This window comes from Monodelphis domestica, chromosome 6 (genome assembly GCF_027887165.1).
Source record: "Monodelphis domestica isolate mMonDom1 chromosome 6, mMonDom1.pri, whole genome shotgun sequence".
Classification (NCBI taxonomy): Eukaryota; Metazoa; Chordata; class Mammalia; order Didelphimorphia; family Didelphidae; genus Monodelphis; species Monodelphis domestica.
Genome location: NC_077232.1, coordinates 16,204,616 through 16,224,009, shown reverse-complemented (window position 1 = coordinate 16,224,009; position 19,394 = coordinate 16,204,616). Strand labels below are relative to the sequence as shown.

General features: G+C 40.2%; 1 protein-coding gene across 1 annotated transcript; it reads left to right on the top strand.

Moving 5' to 3' along the window:
• The first annotated feature begins 4,844 nt into the window (after positions 1 to 4,844).
• Positions 4,845 to 18,743, top strand: LOC103094414 (membrane-spanning 4-domains subfamily A member 4A-like). The gene is made up of 7 exons (XM_007497558.3): positions 4,845 to 5,011; positions 6,526 to 6,697; positions 9,433 to 9,561; positions 13,359 to 13,415; positions 13,961 to 14,119; positions 15,470 to 15,571; positions 17,467 to 18,743. Exons 2-7 carry the CDS (start codon positions 6,542 to 6,544, stop codon positions 17,515 to 17,517), a joined length of 654 nt encoding a protein of 217 aa, XP_007497620.2. The 5' UTR covers positions 4,845 to 5,011; positions 6,526 to 6,541; the 3' UTR covers positions 17,518 to 18,743.
• Positions 18,744 to 19,394: the final 651 nt, after the last annotated feature.

Here is a 19,394-nt window from a genome sequence, read left to right as displayed (position 1 = left end):
AAAGGACCTAGAATCTGGAATGGGATATAGAATGTTAAAAATGAAAGGAACCAGGCAGTAACAAATAACTATTGAATTCAAGTTTAAAAAACAACAGAAGATATTTTTGCAAAGAAAAAAGAGGTATTTTTGGTGATTTCCTATGCTGAAAATGAAACAGTTCACCATGTTCAGAAACTCTGCTTGATGTAGTGATCATCAGCCTATCCTTTAAGGCACAGAAACTTCAGGGGGAATGGAAATGTGTCAGAGGGAAGTAGGCAGACAGGACAGAGTGGAACCCCAAGGAAGATCTCCTATTTAGCACATGATCCATTGACTAGGCAGAGAGTGAGGAGGCAGACTAGAAGTACAGGAAATGCAGGAAGAACTGGTTAATTTGGACAGATAAGCACCCTGGGTGGTTCTCATTCTTGGTTCTAGGTCCAGGAAAGGTCTATAGACCAGGAAAGAGACATTCCTAGTTGTCCTAAAGGATGTAAGACCTATAGGCAAGTGATGGAAGAGGAAGAGTCTTTGGTTTTAGCAATCAAGGAGTTTGGAAGCAGATCTGTGGGACTATAGATTGAAGAGTTCTTTTCACACTGATTTGATTATCAGCTTGAGCATAAATGAAAAGAGGAGATAGGATGGGTTGGCATGTAGTATCTTGTATATGTCTTTGCTATATAGGCCCTTGTGGGTATATAATGTTATAGGCATCTGGATCAGCTAGAAGGAAAAGAATGAGATGAAGATTCACTCACTTATTCCCTTTTCCATTCAAGTATCTCCATCCAAGGGAAAGGAGTTGCCAAAGTTGAGTGGATTCACTTGTTAGTCCCATTTTCTATGATTTGGAGGGTGAAAATCCAGCTGTTGAGGCCTGCAGAAGAGGGACAATGCTTCAAAGTCCAATTGCTGACACAAGTGCATTGCCAGGAAGTCATCATGACAGTTTCATAGAGAGCACAGGCTTCCCTGTTCCCAGGGAGGGCTCTTTTCCATTACTGACTATTTTTCGAAGAAACAATAAAACAAAGTGATGCTTCCTGGATTTTGTTGAGTGGGAGTAGAGATTTTGAGCTGGAAAGAATCGCAAAGATCATCTGATTGATCCTTCTTACTTTACAGATGAAGAGCCAAAGATTGAGAGAGTAAATTACTCACTCCTAGTGAGTGAGAGTCCAATTTCAGGGCCAAAGTTCAGACTTGGGCCTTCTGATGCCAAAGTCAGCATTCTATCCCCTGGTTCAAACTTCTAAATATGTGCATGTCAGGGACACTTTTCTTCTCTATTTAGAAAATAAGGCAGTTAGCTGTACAACTTTCAGTTCCAGAAATGTACTAGTGGACCTTCATGAGCTTTACCCATCTAAAAGAAACAGGGTATGATTTTAGTGGTAGTATAGTGTAAACCTTGAAATTTCTTAGACTTATGAATGTTGGAAATTTCACCATTGGAAAGTTTCATACTTGGAAAAAATTTCCTACTGATAGTAAGAACTCTATTGGAATGTGAACCCCCTTGGCATGGGAGGATCCTTCTCCTCCCTACCTAAGACTACTATAGGACAGAAACCTTGTGCTAAACAATGGAAAGGGTTTTGATCTATGCTTAAGCATAGAACAGGAAGTTCTTTGAGTCATGGTTGATTTTAGAATTGATACAATAAAGATACTTGGAATGACGGAACCAGGTCTTGAAACTACAATCTCTACCCTACTCAGAGTAAAAGGATTTAGGAAGGGCTGCAGCAAGGATCAAGATTTAATTATTTGAGAATATGACCTTCAACAGACATGTGCAAAGGGGCAGACCTCTGGGCGGTCCTGGGTTAAGCTAGAGCCACCATTGGCACAGGGAAGACATGGAGAGTGATTGGTAGATGTGAGAACTGAGGGGAGGGGACTTAGATGGTTTCCTTAAAGATAGCGGGGTCTGAGGACTAGGGGAGTTCGAGAGGTTTTGCTCTGAGAGGTGGTGCTCTGAGAAGTTTTGCTCTGAAGGAGGCTGGAGATGGAGGCCCTTGAGACTGTTTCTCCATTTTGGTCATGTGAGTGATAGGGACTGATCTCTTTTCTTTGCCTCAGCTATCTAAGGGCTTGGGCCTTTTGGCCCAGCCTAAACAGAGGGGGTATTTAAGCCCTATTCCCTTCTCTCCCCTTTCTCTCTCTCTCTCTCTCTCTCTCTCTCTCTCTCTAATACCTTTCTTCCTCCTGTTTGTAATTAAAAACTCCATAAAAGGTTGACTGCTGACTTGAGTTTTCATTTAGGAATTACATAGCTGAATTCCTTGGCAACTTTAAATTAATATATATCAGTCTTTTAAAGTGATTTCCTTGTCACAATAGGAGAGAAGACAGGAGGGCATTTGATCAGGTCATGCCTTTATTGTAGTCTACATATATTAAATTTTAGAAACTTACATTATATATATAGTTAGAAGGAGGCTGAGATCTAGAAATCAGAAGTTATTTGCCTATGGGAAATACATAGGGAATAAGAGAGATAAGATTAATGTCTAGGGCATAGGAGTCCAAACCAAGTTTCCTTTCTACTATCTAATCATCCCCAGATATTCATTCTTCCAAGCTCCTTCCTTTGTGCAAGTCAGAATTTATGGCTAGAAAAATTCTCAGACATTCATCAGGACTCTAACTCAGGATCCTGGCCTGTCAATGTAGTGTGGGTTGTCAGACCTGAGCAAGAAATTTAAAAGTACAAGAGGCCATCAGGCTATATAAGCTTTCATAGATATTGGCTGCCCTGGCTTCCCAGAGCTCAGAAGTACAGTCTGGGATTTGAGCCCAATCTGAAGACATTTAGGCTTGAAGCCTTTGGGGACTCTAGCCTTGGCTCTCTTAGCCCAGAATTCATTGTCTTGATCTTAGACACAATTCTCCCTTTCCTGTTGATAATGCTCTGCCCCTGGGTATTTACATGATGGGTGCATGTTCCACTCTGGGAAGATCTCTTCTCTCCCTTTAGGGATAGCCACCTTCACCTGTTATTTTATACTCTTCCACCAGTCTAAGCAACAACCCTAACCCAGATTGTCATCTAAAAGTCCTGAATCAGAGTCACTCCTTTCCTATAGTCTATTTTCCTGACCCCTCCCTCCCAATGCCATGATCTATGGCATAAGCAATAGTTCCTTTCCTGTTTATGATCAGTATGGTGTCTGTAATGTCCCTTATTTGGTATAAAATAGAAAAATAGTAAAAATTCAACTTACTGGAAACATTTGGATAACGAGGGAGTAGATTATATAGCTGTTGCTCTCAAGGAGCTTCCATTTTAACAGGAAATATCATCTATCTCTTTCTGTGTCTGTCTGATCTATATGTATATCCATAACACACTATATATGTATATACATACACACTATGCATACAAAACAAAATAACCCAGCTGATGAGGGTCCTAGTTGAGGATACTAACAATTGGGCTACAAGAAAGACCTCATGTAGATGATGGTATTGAGGAGAGTCTTGAAGGAAATCAGGGATTCCTGAGACACATTAGGTTTAACGGGAATGAGGATCTAAGGTCTATTCATGGTGATAGACACTAAAAGGAATATCAATAAAACATTTTAAAGGGTTGATGAAAGGAAAGGATATATTGAAGGATGTATCAATAGAGCACAATGTTCTACTAACCTCTTAAATTTTTTTACACCTTCATTGTCTTGCTCTCTCCTTCTCTCAACTTCCTGTTTACTGTTGAGAATATCATTTTCCTTCTAGGCTCCTGGGATCTCAATCTTCATGTCTTTCCTGACTTCTTATTGTCATTCATCCAACATATCCAAGTTTGTCATCAAATCTTGCTTCTAACATCACAGCATCATTTTTTCATGTTCTCTTCTCTCCACTCACACAACCATGACCATACTTTGGGAACTTGCCATCTTTCCTCTTGATTGCTGAAATAAAAACAACAAAAAAAAACTATTGGTTGGTCAGACTCCTTCAGCACAGCCTCACTTCAATCTGTCCTCCACTCAGTTGCTACAGTGATCTTACTAGAGCACAAATGTGCTCCCAACTCAATAAACTCCAGGGATTTCCTGTATGTGAAGAATCAAGTATAAAGACATTGATAAGGGAGTTAAATAAAGTCCTTCATGGCTTGGCCACATCCTACCTTTTCCATTTCCTTATGCTTTATTACCCTCTGAGTATTCAAACTTCCAGTTTCACTGCTTTTGTTGTTTCTGGAATACCAAACAGGTTGACTCTTTGCCATTCACTATTGTTTAGGAATTATGTTATCAGGTTCTTTTTTTTTTTTTTAAAGCAACCTCATTTATATTAGAATTGCTTCTAGCTTTGGACATTCTGTTTTTTAATATAAAACTTTACCTTCCACCTTCAAATCAATACTGTGTATTGTTTTCAAAGCAGAAGAAATGCAAGGACTAGGCAGTGCATCATAAATTACTTGCCCAGGGCAACATAGCTAGGAAGTGTCTGAGTGCAGATTTGAACCTAGAACCTCCAATACATATTTCTGGCTCTCAATTTACTGAGGCACTTAGTTGCTCCTCACATCCTGTCCTTTAATACAATATAATCATTGCCATCTTGAAGAATCCTTGCAAGACAAAGTAAAATCATCAGTAGTTTTCTAAGGATAATAATTTGTTGGGTAAATGATCTCCACCAATGAGGATTGAAACTCATCCATGCCTTCCTATCTTTTCTGGCTCTAGTCCATGTCCTCCCAAAACACACGAAACCAATCCATGGCATGAAATATCATTAGTCATTTCCTCTTTTGAGGAAGTCAGGGTTCATGATATTTGGAAACTCTGCTTGCTGTAGCCATCATCAGCACATCTGCACATAAGTAAGAGAACACCAGAGGGAAGGACATAGTGCTAGGAGGAAGCAAGAAGATAGGCCAGTTGGAACTGCAGGGGAGAATCTCTAATTCAGTGCAATTCCATCCTTTGTCTCAGCAAATTGTGAGGAGGAAGATTTGAAGGGCAGGAGACCCTGGAAGAGCTGGTGGAGAGGACAGGTAAGTACCTAGGGAGTTCTCAACCCAGGTTTTAGGAGAAGCTAAATGCAAAAGAACATTGAAAGGAATCTAGAACCCAGGCTAGAACCCAGTGGTTAGGAGGGATTTAAAAAGATACTGCAGTCAAAGGAATATCAAAGTCTTTAGAGAGGGGCCTTTTTAGTCAGTTCTTTCCCAAGACTCACAGGACAGAACAGATTCGGTTACAGGGGGATGAAGAGAAAAATTCTTTTGGCTCTGAGCAGAGACTCTCTGGGGCTTGTATTTTCAAAAAGCTCCTTCCTGGCCTTGCATATGCTGGGCTCCTCTGAAGGGAATATCTTTCATTGGGCAATCCTTAGATACTCCCAAACTCTTGTAGCTCAGGGACAACCTCCAGATTCACCTTGTTTAGTGTGAATAAGAGGAATGGATTGCTGCCCACCGTGGTGATCTTTCTGCCTTTCATTCCTTGATGCAGACCTCATTGGCTGGCTCTCAAGTGCTGCCAGGCCCTCTCAAATCAGAGTAAAAGTTTTGTACCAGTACAGTGACAAAGATGGCTCATGATGTAGGTAAATCCCTCCCTTCCTCTGGTGATAATCATCTTGATGTTTTCTTGTGCAGATTGGATTTAGTGTGGAAGAGACAAGTATCTTAGAGGGAGGTGCTCCTGAAATAGACCCAGAAACCCTGTTTGCATGAATTTTCAGGCCATGCAATCTTGTTAGTTCCACTCCTGCTGTGTAGACTGCAGGCCTTTTCTAAACGCTGAGAGGGCGAGGAATGGAGGAGAGGAGACATTAGCCGTTGGAGATCACAGAAATTCATGTTCATCTCTCTACTTTCTACTCTTCACATCTGATGCTATAAATAGCATCAAAAAAGGACCCTGGATATACGTCAAAGGGACTATTTCGCTTTTGTGGTTTGGGACAGACAAGCATATAGCACCCATCAGTCTCAAAACTCATGCTTCACTCTATGAGCAGAACCTAACCTACCTGCATACATGTTTTTGGAAACTTATAGAATTTGGCTGGACAGAATATTTTGATCCACACTACTCCATACTCATAACTGAAAAAAATGTTAAAATTGTGTGTTCTCCTTTGAGGGTTTCAGGGATATTATCTTCTCCTGTGAAGGGCATGACCCCTTGCCTTTCAGTCTTAATGGGAACCTCATTTTATTCTTTGAACCAACTAAATCTTCTCTACAGGTCAGCCTTTTCCAGGTTTTCTTTTCCATCAGCTCTCTTTGCCATCTTGATTGCCACCTCTGTATATTCTGCAACTCATCAGTTTTCTTCCTAAACTATGGAACCTCAAATTGAATATAATAATCAAGTTGTGATCTGATCAGGGCAGAAGGCTGTACAACTATCAGCTCCATCATTCCAGACCCCATAGACCGCCGTTATTGTAGTTCAAGATTTTAGCTTGTTTGGCTACCTTTCCACCATCTTTTTAGTTCTCCAATTGGGAGGACACTCTGAGCCCATGTTTCATGTGACTTTTTTTCTCTTTTTATAGCACCACAAGTGGCTTCATGGAGTCGCAGGCAACAACAAAGGGAACATTCTCATCCTTTCCCCAGATGGGTACCATTTCCTTCCCACAAGGTCCAATAGGAACACCTGTGCCATTATATAAATCGAAAGCATACCTGCAGAACTTCCTGAAAGGGGAGCCCAAGGTGCTGGGGGTGAGTTGGAGTCCCCCATTGCTGGGAGAGCTGATTCATATGTTTCTGGTTGGGGGGAACTTACAAGATTGTAGGTTTGGTAGTGAGAAGAAATCAGTTTTGCTTTTGTATCTTTGTATCTGCAGAGCTTAGCCCAGTGCTTGGCAAAGAGTAAATACTTAATATTTGTCAAATTATTACCTAACCTTAAAAATCATTGTTATATTTTGATACATGAGAGCTGAAATGAACCTCAGAAGTCATCTAGTCAATCATTCCCTCCTCATTTTACAGTTGGGGAAACTGAGATCCTAGCAGTTTTAGAAGCAGATCCATTGTCATACAAATAGTACAAAGTAGACTTGAGATTTTAATCCTGGCAAGTGATTCCAAAAGACAGCTATGCCTCAGTTGTTAAGAGTACTAGGACCGGAGTCATAAATGCCTGTGTCCAAATCCAGCCTTGGACACTTCCTATCTGCATGTCCTTGGTCAAGTCACTAAACTTCTGTTTGCATAGGAGGCAGCTAGCTGGCTCAGTAGATAGAGTATTTGGCCTTGTGTCAAGAACACCCAAGTTCAAATGATTCCTTAGAAACTTATGTGGTGTGTGACCCGAGGAAAGTCACCTAACCTCTCATTGCCTGATCAAAGGATCTTCTGGATCCCCTGGAGAAGGAAATTGCAAACTACCTGGCCAAGAAATCCCTAGGAATAGCTATGATCCAGGGGCCATGAAGAGTCAGACATGATCTAATGACTGAACAATGACAAAGTGATCCTAACTAAAGCCAACAATCTTTCAAGCGTTTGCATCTCAGGCAAAGTCCTCCTCATTTAACAGATGAGTAAGCTAGAGAAGTTCCAGGTCTTGCTGGGATTTAAATATTAAACAAGAAGTGCTTAGTATTTGAATAGAAGTCTCCTTTCTCAAAATTCATTGCTATTTCCACTCTGTACTAGGCTGTCTTATGAATGTGATATTCTTCTGGCTCAGCAGACTTCTGGATGGGCTAGAATTGAACCACCCGCTCAAGAATTTATTGACTTAGTCTTAGAGAGGGACATTTATAAGCTCCCTGAATGCCCTGCTGTACAGAGTGTCAAAGTTGGCCCTACAGAGGATCCAGGGCTTTGTCTCAAATTTATTTAGTCCATGCCTTGAAGCCTCTTCGTTTAGTCCGATTAGGTGGAAAAGGGATGTTTCCCTGTTTGGCAATGGTGCTGAGGATGGATAAACACCTGTAATTGGTGTCTTGGAGCTCCTGTTTCCTTCTTTTCTCCTGGGAAGTTTTTTCATGATATCTCTCCTTTTTTCCTATTCATTGCTCTGTGATGGCATTATATAAAAATATCTAGATAGGATGACATCAGAAAGCAAAATGGTACTTAGGAAGAAGAAGAGAAAAGAGACAGGATTTTGCTTAGCTGTGGGGTCCTCAACTGAAGGAAATCTTCCCTTAACCATCAAAGGAATGCAGCTAATTTAGTGTTTATCATCTTTTGTTTACCTTCTTCATATTTTCTGGGTTCACTGGCTATTTCCTCCCAGGTCATAAATTACTTCTCCTCTTGTAAAAGCATAAAAATTTACTAAGTGTTCTACAGGAAAGCACAGTGAAGTGGAGCCACAGTGCAGAGTGCTGGGTGTAAGAGTCAGGAAGGCTCATCCTTTTGAGTTCAAATCTGGCTACTAGTTATAAGACACTGAGCAAGTCACACATCTGTAAAATGATCTGGAAAAGGAAATGACAACCATTCCAGTATCTCTGTCAAGAAAACCCTAATATGTGGACATGAAGAATTAGCATTGATTGAACAACAAAAATTCTACAGGCATTATCTTGGATCATATAGTTATTTTTTTCCAAATAAAAATACTAAAAAAAAAAAGAATTAGTTGTGTATTCTGGAGCTATGATTCCATTGTTATAGGGGATTTTTGGTGAGGAAATTCCTCCCAGCTATACAGCTAGGTAACAACCCTGATATTTTTAAACATAAAAATTTGCCAGATGTCATGACGTAAGAATTTCCATTATGTGTCTGGTACCAACCAGTCAGTATATTTACAAATTAATAGGACCTCAGCCCAAGCCTTCTTGATCTTTCAGCAAGTTCTCTATCCACTATGCTTTTCTGTCTCACACTCATGTGATTCTAGGATTTAGAGTTGGACAAGATATTAGAGATTTTCTAGTCTAATGTTCTTATTTTACAGACGAGGAAATAGAATCAGGTAGAAGAAAGGACATGTCCAAAGTTCTAGAGGTTTTAGGGATAGAGTTGGGGGATGATCTATTTTCTTGGACCTGAAATCTCAAGCAATTAATCAGTTAACTGATTATTAGTCATCTATGTGTGAATTTGGCACAGAGGATAGAATGTTGGATCTGGAGTCAGGAAGACTTATCTTCCTGAATTGAATTCTGGTCTCACACTCTTTCTACCTGTGTGGCCCTAGGCAAGTTATTTCACCTTGTTTGCCTCAGTTTCCTCATTTATAAAATATGTTGGAGAAGGAAATAACAAATCACTCTACAACTTTTGCCAAGAAAACCCCAAATGGAATCAGAGTCCAGCATGAACTGAAGAATTATTGAATGGCAACATGTCAATTAGCATGAACTCTTGTTTATACTCAGAAAGATTATATAAGGAAAGCATTTGGGAAAATCAGATGAATCTTCGACTCAATTTCTAGAGAGAAGTGAGTAAATCTTCTTTATGCTCATGAATATTTCTTTCCCTTCTAGACTGTCCAGATCATGATCGCCCTGATGACCTTTGCCTTGGGAATGATTATCATTTTGGTTCAACCGAGACGTTACCCACATGAACATTTTTTTCTTAGCACTGGCTACATATTCTGGGGAACAGCATTTGTGAGTAGAAGTAGTGAAACTAATTCTGAAATGTGGAATTTCCCCCATTTATTCCTTGGAGACAGGAGGGAATCTAGATATCTACAACATATCCTTTATGCCCAAGGTTTCTCGTTTGTAATTTCTCAGAGTGTAGGTGGGAAAGGGTTGCTTTTGCAACATATATTGTATAGTATATTTAATATGTAAATGTGGCAATATGTGATATACATGGTAATACTATATAATGCATATTACAAATATATATATATATATATTCAACTATGTATAGTATGCAGAATAATAGATAATTAGATGGATAGATAGATCAATATTTAGATGGATGGATGGATGGATGGATGGATGGATAGATGGATGGATGGATAGATGGATGGATAGATAGATAAATAGGTAGATAGATAGATGGGTGGATGGATGGATAGATAGGTAGATGTATCAATAATGGATAGATAGACAGATAAATAGACATACAGACAGATAGATAGTATCCAAGACTGTGACAAGCCTAGCCTAGATTTTCTTTGATCAACAATTCAAAGTTGAATACAATTAGAAAGGCAGGGATGAGACATATTATTGTTCATCTCATCTCACTTTTTGAGCTCAAAGCCACGAAGTGACTTACTGAAGGGTCCTGAGCTACTGAGTGCTGAGATAGAATCTGTACCTTCATTCTCCTACAACTTAGGCAGTACTGCCTGCAATGTCATTATATGAATATTTGGAAAGAAATGAGCTGTTCATTACCTATGGTTTAATGATTTTGATGGCTTTCAGTATTATACATTTCAAAATCATCTAACCACAAGACCCTCTAAATCAGGGAGTACTTGTATTATCATATCTAAAGCCTCCCGGCCAGTGAGAAGCCTTATGATAGGAAGATAGAAAAGGGATAGAAGTTCTGGATCCCGTGAAGGGTGTGAAGGAGCCAACTTTGAGACATCAATAATGAGTCAGAGATCAGTTATCATTAATATCTTGGAGCCGCAGCCATGCCCCGATCAATGGATGTCACTGAAAGGCTATTTCCATCCAGAGATCCCAATTTAACACTTCACTGGTCAGAGGATGATATAGCTCAGCTGGGAGAATGAATAGAGACTAATAGAGAGAATTAGAGAATGCTAGGTATTAGCATTGGAAAAGAAAGAGACACCTGGCCGAAGGCCAGGCCTCAGGTAGAGATAGAGGGGAGAGAGAAAGGTGGAAAGACAGTGTTGAGCAAACCTGTGAGATCCTCCAAGGAGAGAGGAGCTGGCCACAGCTTCCCTATTTAATCTCTTTGATATGCAAATGAACTCTATACATATTGATAAGTTACATAATGTCTCAATACATATTGATGAGTTACATAGTGTATTGCCATTGGATAATTGCAAATTACGACAGGTGAAGGTGGAGTTTTTATCCTCAGGTGAGTGAGATAAAGGGAAGCAACCTTTCACGCCCTAACTCCAGCCACACTGGGAATCTCAGAGTTCATTGCCATGTGCAGAATGGCCATGTGCCCACACACAATCCTTGTCTCTCCATTATACATATGGGCTGGACTGCTACAATACCTATTTTACAAAGGAGGAAGCTGGAATTCAATTATTGCTAGCCTTCCTTAGAGTCTTATAACTAAGTTTTGTCTGAATTAGGATTATGATTCAAAGTTCAGTGTTCAGTTGACTCTAAAACAATGGTAAGCCACCCAAGTGACTGGCTTTAATATAATTGAGATAGTCGATAGAGCAACTCATTAGTAATTCATATCTCTTCAGAAATGATACACAAGGGGGCAGCTGGGTGGCTCAGTGGGTTAAGTGCTAAGTGTAGAGATGGTGCAGATTATAGGTACAAATCTGGCCTCAGATACTTCCTAGCTGTGTGACCCTGGGCAAGTCACTTAAACCCCCATTGCATAGACTTTATGGCTCTTTTTGCCTTGGAACCAATACTTAGTATTGATTCTAAGATAGAAGGTAAGGTTTTTAAAAAAATGATACATACTTTGGAATCCTTTTCTTAAAAAAAACCTGTTTTATCACCTGATTGAGAGACTGACCATTCTTGTCCCTCTGAGCTGGTTCACAAACCAAACCTACTATCACGTTGAACGGCTAGGGTTTCCCGGAGGAGTATCCATGTGGTTATCAAAAAGTCATGCAGAGTCCTCGGCATAACCCACTTTCAAGGGTGGATTCACCCTCATGATCTGGAACTGGATCTCTCAAGTCCTAATTAAGGTCCTCCCTGATTCTGCAAAATAACTCACTATTGGTTCCTATGGGGGAAACATTGATCAAATAAGAAAACAAAAGCAATAATCCTACTTTTAAAATATTCAGAGCATTTACTCAGGAGATGAAATCATCAAAATGTAACAGTCCAGCCATAAACTTGTGCCACTATTCATTGGAGAGAGTGAGCATCCCCTTATGGAAACCTCGCAGAAAGCCACATGTGGGACAATTCAACTCTATATTATCGCTGATGATATTCTTATTCTCTTCAAGAAACAGTCTGTAGCATGCATCACCTGTTGGGCGAAAGAACTCTGCCATCACCTCTCCTTGTCATCTTTGCAGCTCTTTGGCTATGGAAGCCTATTCTCCCATTTTGCACCATGGAAGTGATTTTGAGCTCTTTCTCCTATGGCTACCCTGATTAGGAGACTAAGAAATTTTTTCTTAAAAATAAAACAAAACGTTATCGATCTAGCTCATGGAAATGCAGGTGGAAATTGCATCTTTTCTGCTCTTTTTCTTTCTCTGTTGAGATCTATGGAACTCTTTTGGAACCCAGGCAACCTTATGAGGTTTCCTTCAAGCAGGAGGTAGACAGCAATAGATGACAATAGGCTTCAAAGCAGAGAGAATTGTGCTTTCTCCAATGATCTTTCCCCAAAGCAATGTCTCTTTCAGTGAGCATCTATAGAATATTTATGCCTTCAGACTCCACCTAAACCATTGCTTTTTATCTTTTGTCAATCAATCAGCAGATCGTTCTTAATGGACTTTCATGTGCCAGTTATTTTGTGTAATGCTAGAGATACAAAAAGAGGCAGAAGACAGTTCCTGCACTCTAAGAGTTTGTAGTCTAACAGGGAAGGTAACACATAAAATGAAGATGAAAATTGGGAATGTGGGGAAAAGATGCTCAACATGGGATCTTGATGAAGAGCTACGCAGAAAATCCACTCTTCTTCCAGGAAGAGCTCTCATATAGTCTTCTAACATTTCACAGATCAGTTTCTCAGCCATTACTTTAAAAGAGAAACCAGCTATATGTAAAGGAATTAATGGGCCATAATGCCCCACAATACCATGATCTCAGGCAGTGTTGTACTTTCGGGAAGGTCATTTCAGAATATTTATTACAGGGAAGAGTTTTCTCTCACTTCTATGATTTGTGAATCTCATTAGACACATGAAGGAAAATACAGAGAAAAATAAATGTTCATACCCACAGATATATAATATGTATATTTGTATAATGTAAAAACCATTGGATTGGTACACATGTGAAATACCTCACTTACTCTCAAACTTTCATTAAGGATAAGCAATAGGACATTAGTCTGTTTTCATTTTTGACATGGTTACTTGAATTCAAATTCTCCTATTGAAAGAAGGGAGGTCTGATTATTACTCTTTGTCCAAATGTTTAGGAGGCACCCAGTTGGAGCCCTCAGAGACAAGTTCTGAAGGATGGGAGAGGCAGGTAGTGAGTGGCTGGGCAAGGGTGATCCCAATAGGCTCAGAAAAAAAGGTTTTAAGTCACTGATATATTATGCTTTCTATCCACAGTTCCTTGTCTCTGGCTCCCTCTCCATTGCTGCAGAGAATAAAACCACAAATACTCTGGTGGGTGATATTCCTTCTTTCTTCATAGCTCATGGAGAAGAAACTTCTGATCTCTTTTATTTCCTCTGGAAGGGGAAGGGAAAAAACAGAAAGTTCCTTAAGACAGAGCCTCGGATGCCCAAGCTGTGCTATAGAATGTTTGATTGACCAATGCCATATGGCTGAGTTAGCAACCTGGGGTCACAGAGGGTATGGATCACTATTGACTGCGGCATCATTGTTCCAATTGCTGCCTGGTAAAGCTATACCAGGAGAAAGAATGAGTTCTACTGACTTTTCAGCTCCCTCAATGTCCTCAATTGTCTTAAAGAAAATCAAGGATGCTGCATTAACTTGAATGTGAAGCACTCAGCAATCAATCAATTTTGGAATTATTCTTTGTATCTAGAGAGGCTTACACGATCTCTAGCACATACATAGCAGTTGTTCTATAGGTGTATCTTTCTCTTGTTGGATTCACAAATGGGTCAAACGTGACTGGACACATAGTAGTAACCCCAAGGGTTAATGCCTTCATTGGTTAATGAATTCTTCCTTGTTTTCAGGTCCAAAGTAGCCTAGCAATGAACACTATCAGCACAGTGGCAGCTGGGCTGGGAATCATCTTTTTATCAATCAACTTGGCAATGAATGATTCATCCTATTATTATTGTTACCAAGTAACTGCCCAAGATACCTGTGTTTGCGGTTTGGCTGTGTTGCTGGTGAGTACGTCCAAGAGGTGGTCTGTCATGACTGTGGATGTTTGAAATGGCCAATCTGTACAGGCCAGAGCAGAGACACCCAAGGGTCCTGAGGAGGTCTGAACATTTGAGGAAGGGCAATCTTCTTGAGTTGGAAAACAAGAGGAAATTCATATTTCTGGATCTTCCTATGTTCTGGGTCAGAAATGCAAATGCTTAGAATTCCAAAGCATGGGAGGAAATTAACATTTTCATTAAGTCCTGTTCATTCCTATTCAATTCAAGTCAACCAAAGAGTATCTGAGTATATTCACTTATCACTGTTTTGTGGCAATATGCTCTGCAGAGGTGATTCAGAGATAAGTTTTGAAATGCCAGAGTTCTTGCTTTCAAGGAACTCTCTGTCTCATTTGTTCTTTGGGGAAGGACAAGGATGGAAAAAGATATTTGTGAAAAAAGCTTTATAAAATGCTTGAGGGGAGAGATCCCATTTTTGATGGATGGAGAGGGGTGAGATAAGGGAGTCTTTAAGGATAGAATTCCAGCTGAGAAGAGCTTCGAAGGAGGAAAATAACCAGCAAATTAACATGGGCCTCTACAAGGTCTATAGTTGATGTGGGCAAAGACAATTAGAAAAAGAGAGAGCAGGCCAAGATTGGGAGGTAAAGATTATGAAAGGGTCACTTAGATATTCAAGGCAATAAATGAAATTAGGAACAAATTGAACTAAGAAGCGTTTCTCTAGGAAATGTTTAAGATTATGAAGTTATAAGTGCACAACTAGGATTGGGATTCTTACTGTAGACTGCAGGAAGCATTGTGGGATGGGGGGATACAGGAAACTAACTAATGAATACCCCAGAGTTATCAAATCTGTATGTGAAATGGAAACAGTAATTAAACTCTGGACAGAACCCTCTAGAGGGTTTAGATTTTTCTTTATCAAACAGAATTGTGCTGAGCATCCAGGATGTATCTCGATGGATGCCAGCCTAGTTGGAATATGAGCTAGAGCAAAAAAGAAGGAAATGTGTTTAGTCAAAGGCAGACCAGTTTGCATTTCTGAGACTTAGTTTGCTAACTGAAAAGTAGAGACAGTCATCGTTTCATGAAGACTCACATGGGATTTTTATCTGGGACATGTTTTATGGATCTTACACATATTTAAATATGACATTATTGATCAAAGTAATAACAATAACTAATATTCATATTATACTTTAAAGTTGGAAACGAACTTGATATATGTTTAAATTTTGTCTCCAGATGACAACACCCTATAATCTTCCCTATACATATATTTTTTCTTCCTGAGTGGCTAGAAGTGGGGCCTTGTGTCCTTCCCTCACCATTCTCTGTGCCCTCTTTCAGGGAATCAATGTGATTCTGCTGATCCTCGCCATTTTGGAATTTGCCTTCTCCATCGCAGTCTCAAGCTTTGGCTGTAAAGCAACTTGTTGTAGTCAGAGTGGGGTGAGTAGCTGATGTTATATGGTGACTCCTTTACTTTACTGTGCCACAGGACTTCTCTAGGGGGATCAGCAAGTGAGTCCTCTCAAGAACTAGTAAGAGGAAAACTTTTCTTCAGAGAGAATGGCTAAGAAATTTTGGGCTTCTGCCTCCATGTTCCTAAGCATCATATCCAGTGTCAGAGACCAACCTTCCTTTGGGGCTACCAGTGAGGAGGTCAAGATTCCCCGGGCACTCAGAGGCACAACTCTGTATGCAAATCTGTTCATTCTTTCTTTCTCACCACCTCTACTAGATCAAGAATTCACTGTTCACTCCTCATCTAGGCAGATACTGTACCCCACTTAAGATCAGAAGAGGGGAGGGATATTTTGGTTTCCCATCTGGCCTCCAAAGAGAAGACATAGTAATTGAGAAACCAAAGGAGTACTTTGATCCATTTGATGACCTCACAAGGTAGTGAGTCTCTTTCTGGGACATTGTATTTACCTGGAAAGGGTGTGAGGCAAATCCATTGACAACCTGCTGAAAAGGACTAGAGGGGGACCTTTTAGGGAATGCCAAGCTATGCTTCACCTAGGCTGAGAGCTGTAATAATTAAAATAGTTGGAAGACTTAAATTGTAGTACATATGAGTGGATGAGTAAATTGTGACCGCAGGAAATATGTTTTCACTATAGTGTCTTATTTCAAATCAAATATAAGGTGGTCGCCAGGGAAATATTCCCAATTATGAATAAACCCAAGTCAACTGGGTTTTATAGATAATTTAATTAATAATACAATGAGGAATTAAAGAAAGAGAGAAAGAGAGAAAAAGGAAATAATGAGAAAGGGATAAGCCGGCCCTGGCCAGTCCTGGCCAACCCAGGCCTAAGCCCTAAGAGAAAAGATCAGTCAGTCCTTAATCACTCATCACAAGATCTGTCTAAGCAAGGATTCTAGTGACACCAGGCCAGCTCCATCTCAGCTGCCTTCACCAGCTCAATCCTCAATCGGAAATGTCCCTGAGAGAGTCTCCAGAGAGACCCTTCAAAGCAGCCTTTCCCAGCTGACTCTTTTCAGAGAGAGCTTTTCGTCTCCTTTTAGAAGGCATTTTCTCCTTTGTCACCTCCCCTGAATTCCTACATCTACCAATCACAATAGACATTTTTCAAAGGTCAGACCATTCTTAGTTCACACCTAAGAAGGTGTGAACTTTTGAGTAATTCACACCAGGAAAGCTCTGAGTAAGTTTCTCAGCAATTTGTTCCTTATAAATTCACAAGTTGCTTGACCTTTATAGGTACTTAGCACCCCTTTGTATTAGTTCTAAAAATAGGCATGGCTTAAGTATGGGTTTAAGTACTTTTCATTGTTCAGAAAAGAGTTTACAACTTTATCTTCCCCTAGGTCAGACCCAAGTAGGTGAAGTAGAGTTCTCACATTCCTGATCTAAGTAGAGTTCACTGCCCAAATAGGGAATGGTCTTAATCCAGTCTTATGAAGTAGGGTCTGGGAATTTTTAAGGTTCACAGAGCACAGCTTTTCATCTTATTAATTGGTTTGGCTATCTTTTTGGGGTTAGTGTCATACCTTTGAATTTAGCCTGAATATAGAAGGCAGTTAGAGAGAGCAGTCCATGTAAGAGTGACCTTGCAGCCAAAGTGGGAGGAGTTGAGGGAAAGGATGCCATAAGTCAGAAAGGAGGTGGAAAGAGAGGGAGCAGTGCTGGAAGTAAATCGGCAGAATAAGTATCAGCCAGGTCCATCACAATGCAATGCAGTCCTGTCTTTTTTTAGCCAGGGCCAACACTTAGCAAGCATAAAGGTGATGTTCTCAGTGATTTTCTGTCCTGACAATTGCTTTACTTTTCATCCTTGGGTGACTCATGCATGAGGTTCCTGTTTGTCTTATAGATTACCATCTTCATGCCTTCTCCATCCCAAGTACCAGTTACTGAGGCATAAAGAGGAGAGAAACTACTTCAAAGGAGAGCTGCTGACACCACCGCATTACCTGGAAGTCACCCTGACAGTCTCATATAACACACATGCTTCCCTGTTCCTCAGAGAAAGCTCCTTCCATCATTGGCTGTTTTTCAATGAAACAAAGAGCGGGTTGTTTCTTTTTTCCTGTAACTCTTTGTTAACATTCCCTTTCATTCTTAATCATGCACTGATCACGTATATTTCCTATTTCTCACCCAGTCCCATGAATATCTCAGGATTTGCTCAAAACTGTATCAGCAAAAATATCAGGAAATCTTTTTCCTTTGGCTGCACACCAAGACTAATTTGCCCAATACTCCCCATGGATGCTGGGAAATAGGGTCTCTACAAGACAAGAGAAGAGAAGGAAAAGAGATGGGAATGGGAGTACCAAACAACTTCTGTTCTTCATGAATGAAGATTCCCACCTATGGAATTTTCTGCTGCTCCTATCTGTGAAATTGGATGTTTCCACCTCCAGTGGCCTGGACTCCATCATCTTTGTTCTTTGCCCTCTCTGTTTGCTCCTCAAGCATCCTGACCGTTGCTGTGAATACCTCCTCTCAACATTGCTTCCCTGCCACTGAGGCATTTGTAGAGGAACTTAGGCTGATCTAAAAGTTTCTTCTTCCTTTTCTGACCCCAGAGTTGCTCACACAATCACAAATTCCCTCATAACTGATCCCTTTCCTACCACCAACGTCACCTTTCAGAACTTCCTCCTTTGGACTTTTGGACTGGGACTGAGAAGAGCTGTGGCTGAAGATCCTGCCTTTGCTGCTTCATATCTATGTGCCCATAGACTAAGTTTTCTGAACCTCAGTTTCCTTTCCTGTAAAATAGGATTAGCCATGTCTATACTAGTGATCTCACAGGAGGGTTATGAGCATTCTATGGCAGAGCATATTCCTGGTTCTTTTTGAACCTAGGAATGCCGACTAAGTGTCAGTGTGGTGGTGACATATAGTTGTGTACTCAGAGTAAGGAAAACTGATTGTACATCTGCCCCAGGGCCCTTCCTAGCTGTGCGACCCTACTCACCTCACTGAACTTCATCTCAGTCTCAGTTTTCTCATCTGTAAAATGAAGCCAATAATAGCCCTGCCTCCCGGAGTTTTGTTTTTTCTTGGCAAGGAGGACCTAATGTTTGAAAAGTGTTTTGCACACCTTAAAGATTCATATAAATGCTAACTAGCTAACCGTCATGTCAGGCATTTTTATTTCTTGTCTTTATTATTTCTTTAAATTTCTCTCTTATCACAGTCTAGTTTTAGATATTCTGGACTTTGGCTTGTATAAATTTTTGGAGACAGTTGAAGGAAATTCGGACCCAAATACTCTGGGGTTTCCCTTGCTCTAGCTGGAAGCTGAAGTTCCAATTCAAATAGGACCTTAATTAGGATTTTGTAGCTATTATGTCAATAGCAATGACTGTGACTACAGTAACAATAATGTCTGGCACTTACTTACTTTTTAAAGATCTGCAAAATGCTTTGTCACTTTATCCTCACAGGAACTCTGGGTTGTGATGAGAATCTGGTTCAGTGACTTGCCCAGAGTCACATGGCTAGAAAGCAAGTGTCTGAGGCCTAGTTTAAGTCAGTTTTCCTGAATCCAGACCAATCCTCTAGTTAAAGCTTTTCTGACTCCTTTAGGGTTCAAAGGCTATAATGTGGCTTACTGAGAAGAGTCCTGGCCTTGGAGTTCTCAAGTTGTCTTCTTGGGATGTGGAAGTGAACAAAGCTTCTGACCTTTAAGAGTTGTGAGAGAACATGGACAAGTCACTTGACATATCTAGGATCCACTTTCCTTATGTAGATGGTGGGAAATGGTTTAAATGAACCTCATTTCATCCT